This window comes from Hyperoodon ampullatus, assembly GCF_949752795.1.
Source record: "Hyperoodon ampullatus genome assembly, chromosome: 5".
NCBI lineage: Eukaryota > Metazoa > Chordata > Mammalia > Artiodactyla > Ziphiidae > Hyperoodon > Hyperoodon ampullatus.
Genome location: NC_136918.1, coordinates 41,731,776 through 41,752,467, shown reverse-complemented (window position 1 = coordinate 41,752,467; position 20,692 = coordinate 41,731,776). Strand labels below are relative to the sequence as shown.

Genomic DNA, 20,692 nt, shown 5'->3' with positions numbered 1-20,692 from the left:
CCATGACCAAGTGGGGTTTATTCCAGTGATGCAAGGCTAGTTCAATATTAGAAAATTAATCAATATAATCCACCATATTAACAGGCTAAAGAAGAAAAATCATATGATGAGATCAATATATGCAGAAAAAGCATTTGACAAAATTCAACATACCCATTCATGACAAAAACCCTCAGAAAATAAGAGAGGAACCTTTTCAATTTGATAAAGAACATCTACATCAAACCTATAATTAACATCATGCTATTGGGAAAAGACAATGTTTTCCCCCTAAAATTGGGAACAAGGTAGGTGTCCACTCTCACTACCAATATTCAACATAGTCCTGGAAGTTCTAGCCAGTGTAACAAGGCAAGAAAAGTAAATAAAATGCATACAGGTCAAACAGCAAGGAACAAAAACTGTTCCTAATTGTAGATGGCATGATAATCTATGTAGAAAATTCCAAGGAATCTACCAAAAAGTTTCCAGAACTATTAGATGAGTTTAACAAGTTTGCAGGGTACATGATAAACATACAAAAAATATTTTAGTAATAATTAAAAAAATCAATTATATTTCTATATACTAGCATTGAGGAGGTAAAAACAAAAATATAATAACATTTATAATCACTCAAAAAAAGAAAAATATTTAAGTGTAAATCTAACAAAATATGTATAGGACTTACACACTGAAAGCTACAAACTGCTAATGAAAGAAACAAAGATCTAAATCCCATGTTCATAGATTGGAAGAATCAATATAGTAAAGATGTCAATTTTCCACAAATTTGACATACAGGTTAAACATAATTCCTTTCAATCTCAGCAGGATTTTTGTAGGTATGGACAAAACTATTCTAAAATTTTTTTTCAGTTTGCCTGTTTTTTTTTTTTATTTTATTTTAAAAATATTTAGTTATGGCTGTGTTGGGTCTTCGTTGCTGTATGCAGGCTTTCTCTAGTTGCAGTGCACAGGCTTCTCATTGCAGTGGCTTCTCTTGTTGTGGAGCATGGGCTTTAGGTGTGCGGGCTTTAGTAGTTGTGGCATGCAGGATCAGTAGTTGTGGTTCACGGGCTCTAGAGCGCAGGCTCAGTAGTTGTAGCACAAGGGCTTAGGTGCTCCGTGGCATGTGGGATCTTCCCGGACCAGGGCTCAAACCTGTGTCCCCTGCATTGGCAGGCGGACTCTTAACCACTGAGCCACCAGGGAAGTCACTATTCTAAAATTTTTATGGAAAGACAAAGGAATTAAAATAGTTAAAACAATTCTAAAAAAGAAGAATAAAGTGTTTCTCACTGGCAAATCCTATTTTCTACTATATAACTTCAGCCCTTGGCCAGAGCTGATTGGACAAAGGGGACCTAATGGGTTAGCTGATGTAAGACTCAAAAAGGCAACTCAGAGGAATGATTTGGGCTAACAAAATCCCTTATCTTGAGAGTCTGAACTAGGAGATTTAGGACAACAGAGGCCAGTTAGCTACGAGAGCAGATTCTGCAAACTCATGTATAGTCAGGACTAAGGAAACAATAAGGTCACAGGCAAGGTGGAATTAAAGAGGAGCAAACACTGGCAGTAAGCAGAAGGCCACATCAGTCAAGAGGAAACAGATGAGATGCATGGAGGGATACACAGACATCATGAGAGAGACAGCCCTTCCAGGGTGAATTTCATTCCTTGTGACTTTCTAGGTTTCCTAAATCCCAACTGTGCTATGGTTCCTGTTCGTAGATTTCTGTGGGATTCCTCAGAGTATTTTTATAACACATCTCCTCTTCTTGGACTTGCCTGATGTGGGCTGTGTCTTCTGTACCCAAGGAGGTGTAACTAACACAGTACAATAAGCAAATATCTCTCCCACTTAAAAGAATAAAACAAGGGAGGTGGCAAGAAGTGAGCATTTGTTGTATCCCATCCCTCTGTTCTTCCCTCTCTGTTGCCTCCTCAAAATTAGTCCTTGTTCTCCTGCCGCTTCTTTGGCTTCTGATCAAGTGAATCCCCTAAAGTGAATTTGGGGGAGGCGGGGAGGAGAGAGCCCCTCGGGGGTGGGCCTCTTATCAGTGCCTGGTGTGCCCAGTAGCTATGCAACAGCTATTTAGTTGTTTTGTGGGAAAGAGAGAAGGATGGGGTGTGCCCAGAGTCTTCTCTTTTGTGTAGCTTTTAAAATATCCTCTTACTGATGGTACTGTGGTGGGGAGAGCACAAATGCCTGCTGCACAGGGAAGATATGTGGGAGAAGCCACTAGATGGAATGTATATGGCCTGGGCTGGGGGGGTCACAAGTGCTGGATGCTCACCATGGCTCTGTCATTGGTACTAGATGCATGTTACTTTATTAAGACTTGGTTCCTCCACCTGTGAAGTGGGGATAATAACCATGTAATGTGAAAACATTCTCAAATTGCAAAGAAATTGTGGTTATTTTGGCACGAGATGTGGCTTCTGCTTAAATCTCCTTCCACTCTCCTCGTTCCTTTTGCTTTGGTCACGCTGGCTTCCTTGCTGTTTCATAAAACGTGATGGATCCCATCTTGCGGACTTTGTTTTCCAGGGGGAAAATTGACCATTGTCTTTTTCTGCACTCAACTGGAGCAATATGAAATTTCATGGTAGGACTTCTCTTACTCAGGCAAAAAGTAGTTCTGTGGATACAAAAGTGGATGTTTCCAGGTTCATCCTTGTCCATATTTTACGGGGACACTTTGCCCTATACTGAGTGGTACATGTTAAAGACGTGTTGGAGAAATGAATAAATATTCCTGAGGCCTTTTTAGTGTACCTCCAGAGAATCATCTGTACTTTGCAACTTGTGCTTTTCCAACACTGAGATCTTCACCAAACAGCAGGAAATGAAAAGCTGATAAGAGAGTTTTCTTTAAGGACATCAAATAGATACCTAGGGTTCCTTTTCCTCAGCCCTGTGGGCAATGGGCTGGGAATCCAGACACCTGAGTCTGTGGACTTGTGTTCTCATTATCCAGTCTCATCATCATACCCATTAACTCTTCCTTAGTTGATTTCACCTCACATCTTAGAGAACTGTGTATTCCTTAAGAGTTGAATGCTTTTCTCAGTATTCCCAGTAGCTAAGTGCAGGGCCAGGTACATGGCTGGCTGCATGGGGTAGTGGGAAAAAAATGAACCACAGGAAGTCAAGTCAGGGGACGGGAACAGGGAAGGTTTGTGGACATCGGGTTTTTATTAGAATACTGTGTTTACTTGGAGGGTCCCCTATTTTAAACACATTGGAGAGGCCCAGGGAGAGATTAACCAAATGATTGAAAGAATTGCATGTGGGTTATTTAGCTAAAGGTTTTATAAGACTTCACTTAACTCAGGGGGAGGCAAATTGCTTTGCTTCAATGCCATGCATTTTTCATCTGTTTTTGTTTGAATTGCAAACCCAAACTGGATTCTCTTCAGGGCCTGGAACCCAGTGGGTGCTCAGGGAATATGTGTGGAATGAATGATTCAGTGTTTTCCTCCTGAGTCCTGATTCCTGACTATAGCCAAGAAGCTGTCTTCCTCTTTCAAGGGCTGGTTATTCTAAGAGGCTAGAGGGGCACAGGAAAGAAGATTGATTTGTAAATCAGGTATAATCACTCTATTCAATATCGGGGCGATGTCTTAGTGGTGTGTGTGTGTGTGTGTTTGTGTGTGTGTGTGTATGCATGCACATGTACATGCATGTGTGTGTATATTTGGGGGAATAATATTAGAAGAAAATATTTGGGGGAGAAAAATCATTTCCAAACCATAAACTGATTTGACATGGACTTAAAAGAGCAACTGAGAGTATTGTTAGGAGTAGGGCTGGGGCAACTGGCAAAGCATCTGGGATGGTTTGAGTAATGGGGTGGGGGTCCTGGAAACTTGCTCAGATGGGTCCCACCTGTCATTGGTGGTTCGCTGTTGCCCTCTGCTGGCCAAACTGTTGTAGTACCAGGAAACTGCAAATCTGGAGCAACTAGGTTCCCTGTTTCCACCAGGAGGTCAGGGCCCCTTCCCCATCAAAGAGGGGAAATGCAACTACTGCTGAGGAACAGCAGTGGTAGGAGAATGTAGCAAATTCTCTGCCAGGAGAGACAGGCTCTCATCACTGTGGGGATGAATTTTATGATTCTAATTTTTTATTCCATGCTCTGTTCTTTTACTAAGACCTTGCTCTCTCTTTGACTCTGGGCTGGGCACAGTGAGGAGACCCAGATAGGGCTCCATCACTGTCTCTGCACCATAGGGTCTTCCATCATGTGTGCAGGGAATGGAAGGACAAGTACAGAAAATTGTGACTAAGGCCACAACTGAAACTTTGATAAAGGCTGTGTGTGTATTTAAAGGAAAGAGAGATGGTATCGACTTGGGGGCAAGGGAGGTGAGGGGAAGGTGCCATTAAACAGATAGCATTTAAGCTGGGAACCTGAAGGATAGGTGATTTTTTTATTTAAAAAATATCTCTTTTGGGCTTCCCTGGTGGTGCAGTGGTTGAGAGTCCACCTGCCGATGCAGGGAACATGGGTTCGTGCCCTGGTCTGGGAAGATCCCACATGCCGCGGAGCGGCTGGGCCCGTGAGCCATGGCCGCTGAGCCTGAGTGTCCAGAGCCTGTGTTCCGCAATGGAAGAGGCCACAACAGTGAGAGGCCCGCGTACCGCAAAAAAAAAAAAAAAAAAAAAAAATATATATATATATATATATATCTTTTAATATTATTCAGCCATAAAAATGAATGAATTCACACCATTTGCAGCAATATGGGTGGACCTAGAGATTATCATACTAAGCAAGCAAAGACAAATATCATATGATGTAACTTATATGTGGAATCTAAAATAAAATAAAAGATACAAATGAACTTATTTACAAAACGGAAATAGACTCACAGACATAGAAAACAAACTTATGGTTACCAAAGGGGATAGTGGGAAGGGGATAAATTAGGAGTTTGGGGTTAAAGTACACACACTTCCATATATAAAATGAATAGCTCACAGGGACCTGCTGTATAGCACAGGGAACTATACTCAATATCTTGTGGTAACCTATGAAGGAGGAGAATGTAAAAAAAAGAATATATATATTTATATATGCGTGTATGGCTGAATCACTTTGCTTTATACCTGAAACTAGCACAACATTGTAAATCAACTGTATTTCAATAAAAAATTTAAAAGATATATCTCTTTTATCATAAAAGTAGAAAGTTTATCATAAAAAATTAAACTTTGGCTAATAAAAGCATGAGAACAAATGAAAGTCACTTGAAATCCCATCACTCAGATATAATCAGTGTTAACATTTTGATCTATATATTTTGCTGTTGTTACAAAATTGGAAGTACACTGAAGGTACCATTTTGTATCCTGCTCTTTATCACTCTTTTGGTATGAACATTTTCCCAATGTTGCTTTTTTTTTTTTTTTGAAAATGTGCTATTTTATGGGGGAGTATTTCAATGTGTACAACTGTGGATAGGATTCTTCAAGCAGCATGAGGCAAAGCATATAGTTTGCACTGCACAAGAATTGTTAATTCTTCACCAATTCATTTCAGAAATATTTTTTGGACACTTACTACTGTGGTGACACAATGCTAAGAACTGACTCTTTGTGATGTTTACAGTATAGGAGAGAAGACTGATATGAATTAGGTAATCACAGAAATAACTATAAAATTGCATCTGGGAGAAGTGCTGTGAAGGAGAGATGTGAAGTTCTATGAAAGTATATATTAGAAAGAAGAGAAGTAGTCATGGAATTCTGGGAAAACTTTCCAGAGTAAGGAGTAATTGAGCTCAGCACTATAGGAGTTAATTAAGTAAAGAAGATCAAGAAGAACATGACTGGCAGAGGGAACAGCACGTGCAAAGTCCCTTCAGCAGGAGTGGGCATTGCTGAGTCCAAGAAACTGAAAGAAGATCAAAGAGAAGGGAGTGCAGAGGCCTGAAATGTCATTGAAGAAATAGGTAAAGCCTGACTCTACAGAGCCCCTTAGACCAGGTGAAAATTGTCATTTCTTGTAAGAGCTATAGGGAACTGTTGAAGTGTTTGAAGCCAGGATTGGGAGGTAAAGGACAGACAGATTTGTTTTTATTTATTTATTTATTTACTTTTGGCTGTGTTGGGTCTTGGTTGCTGCGTGAGGGCTTTCTCTAGTTGTGGCGAGCGGGGGCTACCCTTCGTTGCGGTGTGTGGGCTTCTCATTGCAGTGGCTTCTCTTGTTGTGGAGCACGGGCTCTAGGTGTGTGGGCTCCAGTAGTTGCGGCATGTGGGCTCAGTAGTTGTGGCTTGCAGGCTCTAGAATGCAGGCTCAGTACTTGTGGTGCATGGGCTTAGTTGCTCTGCGGTATGTGGGATCTTCCTGGACCAAGGCTCAAACCTGTTTGCCCCACATTGTCAGGTGGATTCCTAACCACTGCACCACCAGGGAAGCCCCAGGTTTGTTTTTAAAAAGGTCTACCTCATTGCAGTATGGTATGAGGCTGGGAGGGAACTAAAGTATATGTAGATAAACCAGGTCCAGGTGGCTAGTTGCTCAAGCCCAGTGAGAAGGGGACTGCAAGAGTCCAGGCAGGAGCTGTGGGAAGACTGGATTAAGATAGTGAAAGTCGAGTTGGAGAGAAGTGGATGGTTTTGAGAGATGTCTGGGTAGTAGAATGTTTAGGACTCGGCATGTGAGGTGAAGAAATAGGATATGTCCCGAAAGACTCCTAAGTCTCTAGCATACCTAAATGGATGGAAGAAAGGTATTCCCCCAAGATAGGAACACTGGAAGAGTCAAAGTTTGGAGGGGACAGTCATAGATGTTTGCTTTGTTTCCCAGAGAGAACAATTTCAGGAGTGCTATAGATCATCACATCAGCTCCTTGCAGAGATAGCTCCTACCACACTTGCACACCACACTGAAGGGTCCTCTATTTGGGGGTGAGTGGTCCCATGGAGAAAGCCAACACTATGCCTGGATTTGCTGTCTCCATACTTATTTCAGGGCCTTGAACTACTACTTGCTGGGTGTAAAGCATTGGGCAAGTCATTTTAAGGGTCTCTGGACCTTAGTTTCTTATCTTTAAAATGAGGGTAATAGCTCTTAGTCCAAAAGATTGTTGGGAGAATTAAACAAAAGCATTGATATTCAAGAGCTTTGTGAATGTCCATGGACTGCACAAACACAATATGTGATTGTTATTCCTACTCCTATATTTGTTCTGAATATTACTGCCAAACTTATATTAATATTAGGGATATAAAATTCAATGTTTTCTCCAAGCGTTCTCTGGGAAAAAGGTGTGATTGAAGTCTAAATAAATAAATATACCACCCAGAAGCTAGAGATGGTGGCCCCAAACTATGTATAAGCCTGTGTGTTTACTTGGATTCAGACTTTTCCGACATGTAAATTATGCAGAGTCTGTGTCACAGCAGAGCACTCTGTTCCTAAAAAGAATTCTCTCTCTCTCTTTTTTTTTTTTCCTGAATCCATCCTCTACCTTTTAAAATAAATCTCATTATGGAGTGCTGACATTTTCAGTAAAACCATTAAACTAAAATCTGAGGATTTTTTTAGACTAAAAACAAGTCTGGTTTATTAGGCAGCAGCTTATAACTTGCTGCTAAGTAGATACAATCTATTTAGAGAAATTTATGTAGATATCTGATAAAACATTTCAGAATCCTCTTCTCTTTCTGACTAAGATGGAGAATGTTAAACAGATTATCAAGAATTCTCTCCTTCTCTTGGTGGAGTAGAAGTTGAATATTGCAGCATTCTTAGAGTGGATGGAAACCATAGGACCAAGATTTAAACCGGATCTCTTGACCCTACATCACTAACACTACTACCATATTCTAGCTGAGTGACTTTCAATGTGACTTTCTTCAAAGGGTGGTGGGGAGATGTAGAGCTAATACTTGTACATGCATAATGGCTGGCATATAATAAGGCATGATCTCATCTTTCTTTCCTTCCTTCTGTTTCTCCCTATTTCTTCCTCCTTCATCTCCCTTTTTCTCTCCTTCACGTCTCCTCCTGTTCCTCTTCCTATTGATTAAACTTACAATTTTGTCTCGCCTGTCTTTAGACTACATTGAGGAATGGCACATATTGGGGTTACCCAAGGTCACTTAGTCACTTAGGTCCCTGACAATGATAATAACAGCTCATTTACAAACCACCGATTGAGAATCATGTCCCTTAATCCTCTCCCCAAACTTAGGAGATGAGTACTGTCTCCGTTTCACAGGTAAGGAACGTAAGCTACAGACAGGCTCAATAGACAATCTTACAGAGTTAGTTAGCTGGAAGTTTTCATCCCCATACTCACCCAACCCAAAGGCCTCCAAAATGATTATGGTTGGCACTCCTTTACCACTCAACAGATATTTATTTGGAGCAGACTATTCGACAGGAACAGAGTAAACAGCCGCGCAGACACAGTCACAGCCCTCATGGAACACACACACACACACAGACACAGACACACACACATATAGGGATGATCCTCAGATGACACTCGCTGGCATTGCCCTACCCTCTGTACTTTGGTGTCCATTCTGATTTGTCAGTGTTCATGTGGTACCAGTTACTAAACTTTTAACATATTGTTCCTTCTTACAAACTATGAGAAGTGCTGAAAATGGAAAAGGATCAGAAAGCTTTGAGAAAATGTAATAGGGGGACAGTTTATATAGGAGTTTAAGAAATCTTCTTTGAATGAGGCATTTGAACCATGACTTGAACAATGAGTTTTCTCAGCCTGCTGTGAGATGGTGCTGGGCAGAGGCCAGACCATACAGGGACCTGTAGTCCATGTTATGTAACTTAGATTTGATTCTGAAATCAAAAAGATGTCATTTAATAGAGTGAACAGGGGAGTCACATCATTCCTTTTGTATTTGAAGAATAGCACTCTGGTTACTATGTGAGAATGGATGGGAGCAGGGTGCCCAGTCCTAATCTTACGTTAGATTGATTCTGTGTAGTGGGGATTCAGATATGAATCAGTCACAGATCATCCTTTTCTGTCTCTTAGGGAAGACAAAACATGTACTGAAACAGTTATCATACAAGTCATGCAGTGCTATATACAAAGGTTGTAGCAGACAGACAGCAAAAGCGTTGAGAGTGAGAAAAATTTCAGACCATGCTCACTTTCTTTTAACCAGAAGCCATTGCTTCTGGTTCTCTCTGTTCTCTCTGTTGTAGAGATTCTTAACTCTCAGAATTTTCCATGCATACCCTGAAAGGCTCTGAAATCTGAAGCAAATCAATTCAGTAAACACTTATCCAGTGTCTGCTTTGTCTTTGGCTTGTAAGAATCTCACTTCACTTGTTTCACTGTATTTCTACCATAAGAAAATGATAGAATGAGCTTGAAATAGTGGTAGCTTGGGTGGAGGTCACCGGACCTATATTCAAGTCTCCATTTTATCTTCAGTCAGCAATGCGACCTTTGGAGATTAGCATAAACTAATGCCTAGTGAGTCATCCAGATTGAGTTAGAACAAAGATTATTTTTGGTGTGCTTTGAGGAAGATGAGCTCCATGAAGGTTTTCTAAAGAACTGGGAAGACACGGAGGAGCATGAATCAGTTGACTGCCAGCGTGATACAATCTTGCTATTCCCCTAAAGAATCCTGTCAAGGCTAATCATCTCTGAGCTCTGTGGCCGTAAAACCTCTCCCTGTGGACTTCCTTGGTGGCGCAGTGGTTAAGAATCCACCTGCCAATGCAGGGAACACAGGTTCGAGCCCTGGTCCGGGAAGATCCCACATGCCATGGAGCAACTAAGCCCGTGCGCCACAACTACTGAGCCTGCGTTCTAGAATCCATGCGACACAACTGCTGAGCCCGCATGCTGCAACTACTGAAGCCCGCGTGTCTAGAGCCCGTGCTCCACAACAAGGGAAGCCACCACAATGAGAAGCCTGCACACCGCAACAAAGAGTAGCCCCGCTCGCTGCAACTAGAGAAAGCCTGCGCACAGCAACCAAGACCAAACACAGCCAAAAAAAAAAAAAAAAAAAAAAAAAAAAAACCCAAAAAACAAAACAAAACCTTTCCCTGTGATCCTCCACCTCCCTCCTCCCTTAGTCATGGGACCAGAATGAGAGAGAAGGGATGTCATTCTTCAGCTTCTCTTTCTTCTGAGGTGATCAAACCTCATTATTTTCTGTGTCAGCAGATATATTTCAGACAATTCCATTATTTTCAACTTGGAAAGATTATGCAAACGACTTTTCTTCTCTGTGGTGTTTTTTTCATGGGATAGACTGCTGGAACAATGAGAAGGAGAGGATTTTGCTGGTCACAGACAGGATTCTCTTGATCTGAAAATACGACTTCATCATGCTCAGCTGTGTGCAGTTGCAATGGATTCCCCTGAGTGCTGTCTATCGCATCTGCCTGGGCAAGTTTTCCTTCCCTACAATGTCACTGGACAAGTGAGTATGATGTCTTAGACTCAGGAAAGTGGTGCAGTGGGTGTGGGGCAGGCAGGGGAAACAATCACCAAGTTCAGTTCAGTGCTGTATGCTGGGAGAATCCAGGGGAGAACAGTGACGCTGTGGCTGAATTCATCAAACAATCCTTGAGTTTCCACTCTACGTCAGACACCAGGGATACAATTTTAAGTACATTTGTACTTTCATATGAGTACCTGACAAGTCAGTGGTTGAATGTAAAGTGGAAAGAGCTGTGGGGACATGGAAGAAACGGTTTTAACCTAATTCCTGTGGCAGAGATCAGAGAAGCTTTCCAGGAGAAGAGCTTGAGCCAATATTTGACATGGGGTAGGAGTCAGCCGAAGAAGAACAAAAGCTTAAGAATATTCCAAGCAGAAGGAAGAGAGAGCAACCAAAGGAATGAAGGTGGGAAAAAGTTCTGTAGAGTAAACACCATATAGTACCACTCCCATCTGTGATGTAAGCCTGAATACCCCCCTGTCTCCTAAGAGTGCTGTCACCTGCAAAATACCCAGCACTTTTAATTAAGGCAGTCTGGTTCTAGACACCTTGGTGCCTTTATTCGTGACATTTTAACCCGTGGCTTCTAGCCCCAAGCAGTTGACCATTTCTACCCTTCCTTGCTGTACAATGTTCCTGCAACTTTTTCTACAAAGGTAATGCCTTCCACACAGGGTCAACCAGGTCTGAAACATTCCAGGGAGAGGTGCAGCCAAATACACCAGTGTGGCTTTATAACAGCAACCACTGGAGGACCTTGTTCTTGGGGTCCTGCTGCCATCCTCACCCCCAGCAGCTGTCAATTGCCTTTGGGAATTGAAATTATTCTACAAAGCTTAATGAACAGAACCCAAGATGGCTAATAAGACTTCTTGAAAGAAGTCTCTTTGGGATCTTTCCTGGAAGCTTAGTGGAGGAGGGGACATCACCTCTCTCGGAGAGGTTGACAGTTACCAAGAGACCTGGTGAGGTCTATAGAGGAGGGTTGCTGAACTGAGCAAATTCTTGTTATGGTCTCAGGAGGAACTGACTTTCTTCAACATTTTAAATCTAAGCTGGAGGACAGCTGCCTTCCTCTGAACCTCTGAATGTGAACTCTTCCCGTGGAACTGTGAGCTCTTTCAGGGCAGGTACCTTTTGTTGTTGTCATTCTTTAAGCACCTGGCTGAAAAATCTTTCTAAAATACTGAAAAAAGTATAGACCAATCAAGTGATTGGGTTTCCTTACATAAAGCATATCATATCAGACCTATTTCTTATTTGCTCTTTTTCATGGATGCTAGAAATGATTGATTTTGTTCACTGACTTTTTGAACTGGTGGATTTTTCAATAATATAGGCACGTGGTAAACATCTATTTAAACATCACAGAAATTTATTTATTGTCAGGATATCTCTCCTAACCCAGACTTTCAGTTTTCCAGAATTATTTTCATAGGTGCTAGTTAGCAGTTTCATGTGTTTTTTTCTTTTTTTTGAGAAATAATCTGCAAATATATAAGAATAAAAATGTCTTTGTATGTATATGTGTGGGTTTACACATATTTGTAATATTGATATACACATACATTTATCACAAATTATTTTATCCAGCGGGTACACATACCATAAAATGTCCTGCCTCAAGCTATTTTACCCAAAAATATACCTTGGAGACTTTATTATGTAGTCATGGAAAGATTAACTTCAGTCTTTTTAATAGTGCAGAATATTCCATTTCAAGTCTAATCTATCTATCCAGCTCCTCATTCATGGATATTTATTTTTATCTTTTCTACTACAAACAAAGCTGCTATAAATATCCTTGTCTACAAGACTTTGCGCATATGTGCAAATGTATCTGTAATGTAAATTTCTGCAAGTGGAATTATTAGGTCAAAAGTCATGTGAATTTCAACTGACAGCTACTGCCAAATTGCCTTCTAAACAGGTGATGCCAGTTCATGCTCGCTCAATGTGTGAGTATCCGTTTTCACACACTCTCACCAATATCGTGTATTATGAAACTCTTTTTCTTTGCCAGGGAAATAAAGAAAAATATCTTATTTTTGTTCTAATTTCCATCACTAGAATTTGAAGGAAGTTGAGGGTGTTTTTCTTAGGTTAGAAAGTAATTTTATTTCTTTTTCTGTGAACTGCCTATTTTTGATCATAGCCCATATTTTTTCTATTGAGATATTGATTTTTCTCTTACTGATTTGTAAGAGCTCCTTATATATCAAAGAACTTGGTCCTGTTTCTGCCGTATATATTGCAAATATTTTTTTCCCATTTGTCATATCTCTTTTAACTTTATAATGCTATGTTTTACTGTCTTTGAGTTTTAGGTTGTCAAATGTATCAATCTTTCAAGACTTCTGAGTTTATTTCTTTTTGAGAAAGGTTTTCTCCACTCTGAAATTATAAAATATATTTCCACATTTTCTTCTAAAGTTTTTACAATTTATTTTAAAAAATAGTTAAATTTATGTTTCATCTGGAATTTACCTTAAGTAAGAAAAAAGATAAGCAATCAGCTTTATTTTTTTAACCAGATGGCAGGCTAGATTTCTCAACATTGTTTATTCAATACTCCCCTTTATCAATATATATTTTACCATGTGTATTTGTGTTTATTTCTGGATTATCCATTCATCTGTTTACTAGAGTACAACATGGTTTTAATTATTATAACATTTTATTACATTTTAAAATCTGGTAGAGTTACTCCCCTCTTATTAATTTTTTACAAGAATTTATTTATTTATGCATATTTATTTTTCCATCAGCTTGCCTAATTTAAAAAAATCCTATTGTTAATAGGATTTTCGAATGTTAAATCAACCTTTCAGTCTTAAAGTAAACACATTTAGTCATGGTGTATTATCTTTTCTATACATTGTTGGATTCAGCTTCCTAATGTTTTATTAAAGAGTTCTGTGTCTATGTTCATGAGGATATTAGTGTATTATTTTCATTCTTTTGTAATGTCTTTGCCAGGTATTTGTGTTATGCTGGCCTCATAAAACAAGTTGGATAGTGTTCCCTTCTCTTTTATTTTCTAAAAGAGTTTATGTATAACTGGTGTTATCTCTTCCTTGAATGTTTGATAGAACTTACAAAGGAAATTTTCTGGGCCTGAGATTACTTTGTGGGACAGTTTTAGATAATAAAGTTAATTTGTTTTATAAATATTGACTTACTCGTATTTTTTTCTTCTGTGTTAATTTTGGTAAATTATATTTTTCAAGGAATTTATTGTTTAAGTTGTTTTATTTGAGAGCATATAGCTGTTAATATTCCATTATTATCCATTTAATGTCTTCTTTCTTAATTTTCATGATCTGCATTCTCTCTTTATTTTTTCTGTTGATGAACCTATTGATTTTTTTGTTTGTTTGTTTTAACAAGAACATGCATTTCACTTTGCCAATTTTCACGATTGTCTGATTCTATGTAGTTGATTTCTACTATTTTCTTTATTTTTTTCTTTCTTCTACTTACTTTTTGGTTTACTTCTCTTTTTCTTTTTTTAACTTCTTAATGTGGAACCTGAGGGCATTTATTTTAGGCCTTTCTTTGTTTCTAACGTGAGCATTTAAATCTATAAATTTCCTCTACACACTGCTTTCACTACATCTCAAGATTTTGGTATGTTGTGTTTATACTATCATTCAGTTAGAAAGATTTTCTAATTTTCCTTGTGATTTCTTCTTCAACCCATGGATACTTTAGAAAGTGTACTGGAAAATTTCCAAATATTTTGAGTTTTCCTAGATATTTTAATATTACTGAGTTTTAACTTAGAGATTATACTGTCTTTGACTTTAATCCTTGTAAATGTATTGAGACTTTTTTATTGACTCAACTATATAGTACATCTTTCTGAATGTACCATGTGCATTTGATAAGAATTTTGTGTTTAGTTTTCTATAGATATCAATTAGTTCATTGAGTTTGATAATGTTGTTTAGATTATTTATGGGTTTACTGACTTTTGTCTAGTTTTTTTTTATTGGTTACTGAGAGGGAAATGTTAAAATCTGCTATTCTTGTGGGATTTTCTCTTGTCTCTTTAATTTTATTATTTTTTGCTTCATGTATTTTGAGAGTCTATGTTAGATGCACACACATTCATGACTGGTATGTCATTTTGATGAATTGAGCCTTTTTTCATTATGAAATGTTACTTTTTATCTCTGGCAATACTCTGTCTAGAAATCTATTTTGTATCTCATATTATTATAGCCACTCTATCATTTTTATACTTATTTTTGCATAGTATATATTTTTTCATCCATTTACTATCTCTCTTTGTATTCAAAGTGCATTTCTTGTAGAGATCACATAATTGAGTCATACTTTTAATCTGTTCTGATCATCTCTGCCTTTTAATTAGTGTTTAGTTCCTTTTTTTTTTTTTTTAAATTTATTATTAGTTTCTGCTTTATAACAAAGTGAATCAGTCATACATACACATCTGTTCCCACATCCCTTCCCTATTGCGTCTCCCTCCCTCCCACCCTCCCTATCCCACCCCTCCAGGCGGTCACAAAGCACCGAGCTGATCTCCCTGTGCTCTGCGGCTGCTTCCCACTATCTATCTACCTTACGTTTGGTAGTGTATATATGTCCATGCCTCTCTTTCGCTTTGTCACAGCTTACCCTTCACCCTCCCCATATCCTCAAGTCCATTCTCAAGTAGGTCTGTGTCTTTATTCCCGTTTTACCCCTAGGTTCTTCATGACATTTTTTTTTTAAATTCCATATATATGTGTTAGCATACGGTATTTGTCTTTCTCTTTCTGACTTACTTCACTCTGTATGACAGACTCTAGGTCTATCCACCTCATTACAAATAGCTCAGTTTCGTTCCTTTTTATGGCTGAGTAATATTCCATTGTATATATGTGCCACATCTTCTTTATCCATTCATCCGATGATGGACACTTAGGTTGTTTCCAGCTCCGGGCTATTGTGAATAGAGCTGCAATGAACATTTTGGTACATGTCTCTTTTTGAATTATGGTTTTCTCAGGGTATATGCCTAGTAGTGGGATTGCTGGGTCATATGGTAGTTCTATTTTTAGTTTTTTAAGGAACCTCCATACTGTTCTCCATAGTGGCTGTACCAATTCACATTCCCACCAGCAGTGCAAGAGTGTTCCCTTTTCTCCACAACCTCTCCAGCATTTATTGTTTCTAGATTTCTTGATGATGGCCATTCTGACTGGTGTGAGATGATATCTCATTGTAGTTTTGATTTGCATTTCTCTAATGATTAATGATGTTGAGCATTCTTTCATGTGTTTGTTGGCAGTCTGTATATCTTCTTTGGAGAAATGCCTATTTAAGTCTTCTGCCCATTTTTGGATTGGGTTGTTTGTTTTTTTGCTATTGAGCTGCATGAGCTGTTTATAAATTTTGGAGATTAATCCTTTGTCAGTTGCTTCATTTGCAAATATTTTCTCCCATTCTGAGGGTTGTCTTTTGGTCTTGTTTATGGTTTCCTTTGCTGTGCAAAAGCTTTGAAGTTTCATTAGGTCCCATTTGTTTATCTTTGTTTTTATTTCCATTTCTCTAGGAGGTGGGTCCAAAAGGATCTTGCTGTGATTTATGTCATAGAGTGTTCTACCTATGTTTTCCTCTAAGAGTTTGATAGTTTCTGGCCTTACATTTAGGTCTTTAATCCATTTTGAGCTTATTTTTGTGTATGGTGTTAGGGAATGATCTAATCTCATACTTTTACATGTCCCTGTCCAGTTTTCCCAGCACCACTTATTGAAGAGGCTGTCCTTTCTCCACTGTACATTCCTGCCTCCTTTATCAAAGATAAGTTGGCCATATGTGCGTGGGTTTATCTCTGGGCTTTCTATCCTGATCCACTGATCTATCTTTCTGTTTTTATGCCAGTACCACACTGTCTTAATTACTGTAGCTTTGTAGTATAGTCTGAAGTCAGGGAGCCTGATTCCTCCAGCTCCGTTTTTCGTTCTCAAGATTGCTTTGGCTATTCGGGGTCTTTTGTTTTTCCAAACAAATTTTGAAATTTTTTGTTCTAGTTCTGTGAAAAATGCCAGTGGTAGTTTGATAGGGATTGCATTGAATCTGTAGATTGCTTTGGGTAGTAGAGTCATTTTCACAATATTGATTCTTCCAATCCAGTAACATGGTATATCTCTCCATCTATTTGTATCATCTTTAATTTCTTTCATCAGTGTCTTATAATTTTCTGCATACAGGTCTTTTGTCTCCTTAGGTAGGTTTATTCCTAGATATTTTATTCTTTTTGTTGCAATGGTAAATGGGAGTGTTTTCTTGATTTCATTTTCAGATTTTTCATCATTAGTGTACAGGAATGCCAGAGATTTCTGTGCATTAATTTTGTATCCTGCTACTTTACCAAATTCATTGATTAGCTCTAGTAGTTTTTCGGTAGCATCTTTAGGATTCTCTATGTATAGTATCATGTCATCTGCAAACAGTGACAGCTTTACTTCTTCTTTTCCAATTTGGATTCCTTTTATTTCCTTTTCTTCTCTGATTGCTGTGGCTAAAACTTCCAAAACTAGGTTGAATAAGAGTGGTGAGAGTGGGCAGCCTTGTCTTGTTCCTGATCTTAGTGGAAATGGTTTCAGTTTTTCACCATTGAGGACAATGTTGGCTGTGGGTTTGTCATATATGGCCTTTATTATGTTGAGGAAAGTTCCCTCTATGCCTACTTTCTGCAGGGTTTTTATCATAAATGGGTGTTGAATTTTGTCGAAAGCTTTCTCTGCATCTATTGAGATGATCATATGGTTTTTCTCCTTCAACTTGTTAATATGGTGTATCACATTGATTGATTTGCGTATATTGAAGAATCCTTGCATTCCTGGAATAAACCCCACTTGATCATGGTGTATGATCCTTTTAATGTGCTGTTGGATTCTGTTTGCTAGTATTTTGTTGAGGATTTTTGCATCTATGTTCATCAGTGATATTAGCCTGTAGTTTTCTTTCTTTGTGAAATCCTTGCCTGGTTTTGGTATCAAGGTGATGGTGGCCTCGTAGAATGAGTTTGGGAGTGTTCCTTCCTCTGATATTGTTTGGAAGAGTTTGAGAAGGATGGGTGTTAGCTCTTCTCTAAATGTTTGATAGAATTCGCCTGTGAAGCCATCTGGTCCTGGGCTTTTGTTTGATGGAAGATTTTTAATCACAGTTTCAATTTCAGTGCTTGTGATTGGTCTATTCATATTTTCTATTTCTTCCTGAGTCAGTCTTGGTAGGTTGTGCATTTCTAAGAATTTGTCCATTTCTTCCAGGTTGTCCATTTTATTGGCATAGAGTTGCTTATAGTAATCTCTCATGATCTTTTGTATTTCTGCAGTGTCAGTCGTTACTTCTCCTTTTTCATTTCTAATTCTATTGATTTGAGTCTTCTCCCTTCTTTTCTTGATGAGTCTGGCTAATGGTTTGTCAATTTTGTTTATCTTCTCAAAGAACCAGCTTTTAGTTTTATTGATCTTTGCTATTGTTTCCTTCATTTCTTTTTCATTTATTTCTGATCTGATCTTTATGATTTCTTTCCTTCTGCTAACTTTGGGGGTTTTTTGTTCTTCTTTCTCTAATTGCTTTAGGTGCAGGGTCAGGTTGTTTACTCGAGATGTTTCCTGTTTCTTAAGGTGGGATTGTATTGCTATAAACTTCCCCCTTAGAACTGCTTTTGCTGCGTCCCATAGGTTTTGGGTCATCGTGTCTCCATTGTCATTTGTTTCTAGGTATTTTTTTATTTCCTCTTTGATTTCTTCAGTGATCATTTCGTTATTGAGTAGTGTACTGTTTAGCCTCCATGTGTTTGTATTTTTTACAGATCTTTTCCTGTAATTGATGTCTAGTCTCATAGCATTGTGGTCGGAAAAGATACTTGATACAATTTCAATTTTCTTAAATTTACCAAGGCTTGATTTGTGACCCAAGATATGATCTATCCTGGAGAATGTTCCATGAGCACTTGAGAAAAATGTGTATTCTGTTGTTTTTGGATGGAATGTCCTATAAATATCAGCTAAGTCCATCTTGTTTAATGTATCATTTAAAGCTTGTGTTTCCTTATTTATTTTCATTTTGGATGATCTGTCCATTGGTGAAAGTGGGGTGTTAAAGTCCCCTACTATGATTGTGTTACTGTCGATTTCCCCTTTTATGGCTGTTAGTATTTGCCTTATGTATTGAGGTGCTCCTATGTTGGGTGCATAAATATTTACAATTGTTATATCTTCTTCTTGGATCGATCCCTTTATCGTTATGTAGTGTCCTTCTTGGTCTCTTCTAATAGTCTTTATTTTAAAGTCTATTTTGTCTGATATAAGAATTGCTACTCCAGCTTTCTTTTGATTTCCATTTGCATGGAATATCTTTTTCCATCCCCTTACTTTCAATCTGTATGTGTCTCTAGGTCTGAAGTGGGTCTCTTGTAGACAGCATATATATGGGTCTTGTTTTTGTATCCATTCAGCCACTCTGTGTCTTTTGGTGGGAGCATTTAGTCCATTGACATTTAAGGTAATTATTGATATGTATGTTTCTATTCCCATTTCCTTAATTGCTTTGCGTTCGTTATTGTATGTATATTCCTTCTGCTGTGTTTCTTGCCTAGAGAAGTTCCTTTAGCATTTGTTGTAAAGCTGCTTTGGTGGTGCTGAACTCTCTCAGCTTTTGCTTGTCTGTAAACGTTTTAATTTCTCCATCAAATCTGAATGAGATCCTTGCTGGGTAGAGTAATCTTGGTTGCAGGTTTCTCTTCTTCATCACTTTAATTATGTCCTGCCACTCCCTTCTGGCTTGTAGAGTTTCTGCTGAGAGATCAGCTGTTAACCTGATGGGGATTCCCTTGTGTGTTATTTGTTGTTTTTCCCTTGCTGCTTTTAATATGATTTCTTTGTGTTTAATTTTTGACAGTTTGATTAATATGTGTCTTGGCGTATTTCTCCTTGGATTTATTCTGTATGGGACTTTCTGTGCCTCCTGGACTTGATTAACTATTTCCTTTCCCATATTAGGGAAGTTTTCAACTATAATCTCTTCAAATATTTTCTCAGTCCCTTTCTTTTTCTCTTCTTCTTCTGGAACCCCTATAATTCGAATGTTGGTGCGTTTAATGTTGTCCCAGAGGTCTCTGAGACTGTCCTCTGTTCTTTTCATTCTTTTTTCTTTATTTTTCTCTGCATCAGTTATTTCCACTATTTTATCTTCCACCTCACTTATCCGTTCTTCTGCCTCAGTTATTCTGCTATTGATCCCATCTAGAGTATTTTTCATTTCATTTATTGTGTTTTTAATCGATGCTTGATTCATCTTTAGTTCTTCTAGGTCCTTGTTAACTGTTTCTTGCATTTTGTCTATCTTATTTCCAAGATTTTGGATCATCTTTACTATCATTATTCTGAATTCTTTTTCAGGTAGACTGCCTATTACCTCTTCATTTGTTACGTCTGGTAGGTTTTTATCTTGCTCCTTCACCTGCTGTGTGTTTTTCTGCTTTCTCATTTTGCTTATGTTACTGTGTTTGGGGTCTCCTTTTTGCAGGCTGCAGATTCGTAGTTCCCGTTGTTTTTGGTGTCTGTCCCCCGTGGCTAAGGTTGTTTCAGTAGGTTGTGTAGGCTTCCTGGTGGGGGGGACTAATGCCTGTGTTCTGGTGGTTGAGGCTCGATCTTGTCTTTCTGGTGGACAGGTCCACGTCTGGTGGTGTGTTTTGGGGTGCTTGTGGCCTTATTATGTTTTTAGGTAGCCTCTCTGCTAATGGGTGGGGTTGTGTTCCTGCCTTGCTAGTTGTTTGGCATAGGGTGACCAGCACTGTAGCTTGCTGGTCGTTGACTGAAGCTGGGTGCTGGTGTTGAGATGGAGATCCCTGGGAGATTTTCGCTGCTTGATATTATGTGGAGCTTGGAGGTCTCTTGTGGACCAGTGTCCTGAGGTTGGCTCTCCCACTTCAGAGGCACAGCACTGACTCCTAGCTGCAGCACCACGATTCTTTCATCCACCCGGCTCAGAATGACAGTGAGAAAAAGTAGAAAGAAAGAATTAGTAGAAGAAAGAAAGAGAGAGGGAAAGAAAGGAAGAAGGGAAGAAAGGAAGGAAGGAAGGAAGAAAGAAAGAAAGGAGGGAGGGAGGGAGGGAGGATGGAAAGAAAGAAGGATAGAAAGGAGGGAGGGAGGAATGAAAGCAAAAGGAAGAGTGAATGGAAGAAGGGAGGGAGGGAGGGAGGGAGGAAGGGAAGAAAGAAAGAAAGAC

The 20,692-nt window shown here is 38.8% G+C and overlaps 1 protein-coding gene across 1 annotated transcript in view; it reads left to right on the top strand.

Moving 5' to 3' along the window:
* The window catches only part of TPRG1 (tumor protein p63 regulated 1), a gene marked incomplete at both ends in the record, with an annotated part of 140,657 nt that overhangs the window by 45,181 nt on the left and 74,784 nt on the right, over positions 1-20,692 (top strand). Inside the window, 2 exon segments of the mRNA XM_079705211.1 lie at positions 10,244-10,307; positions 10,311-10,420. Of these exon segments, the coding sequence (XP_079561337.1) occupies positions 10,244-10,307; positions 10,311-10,420 (174 nt within the window).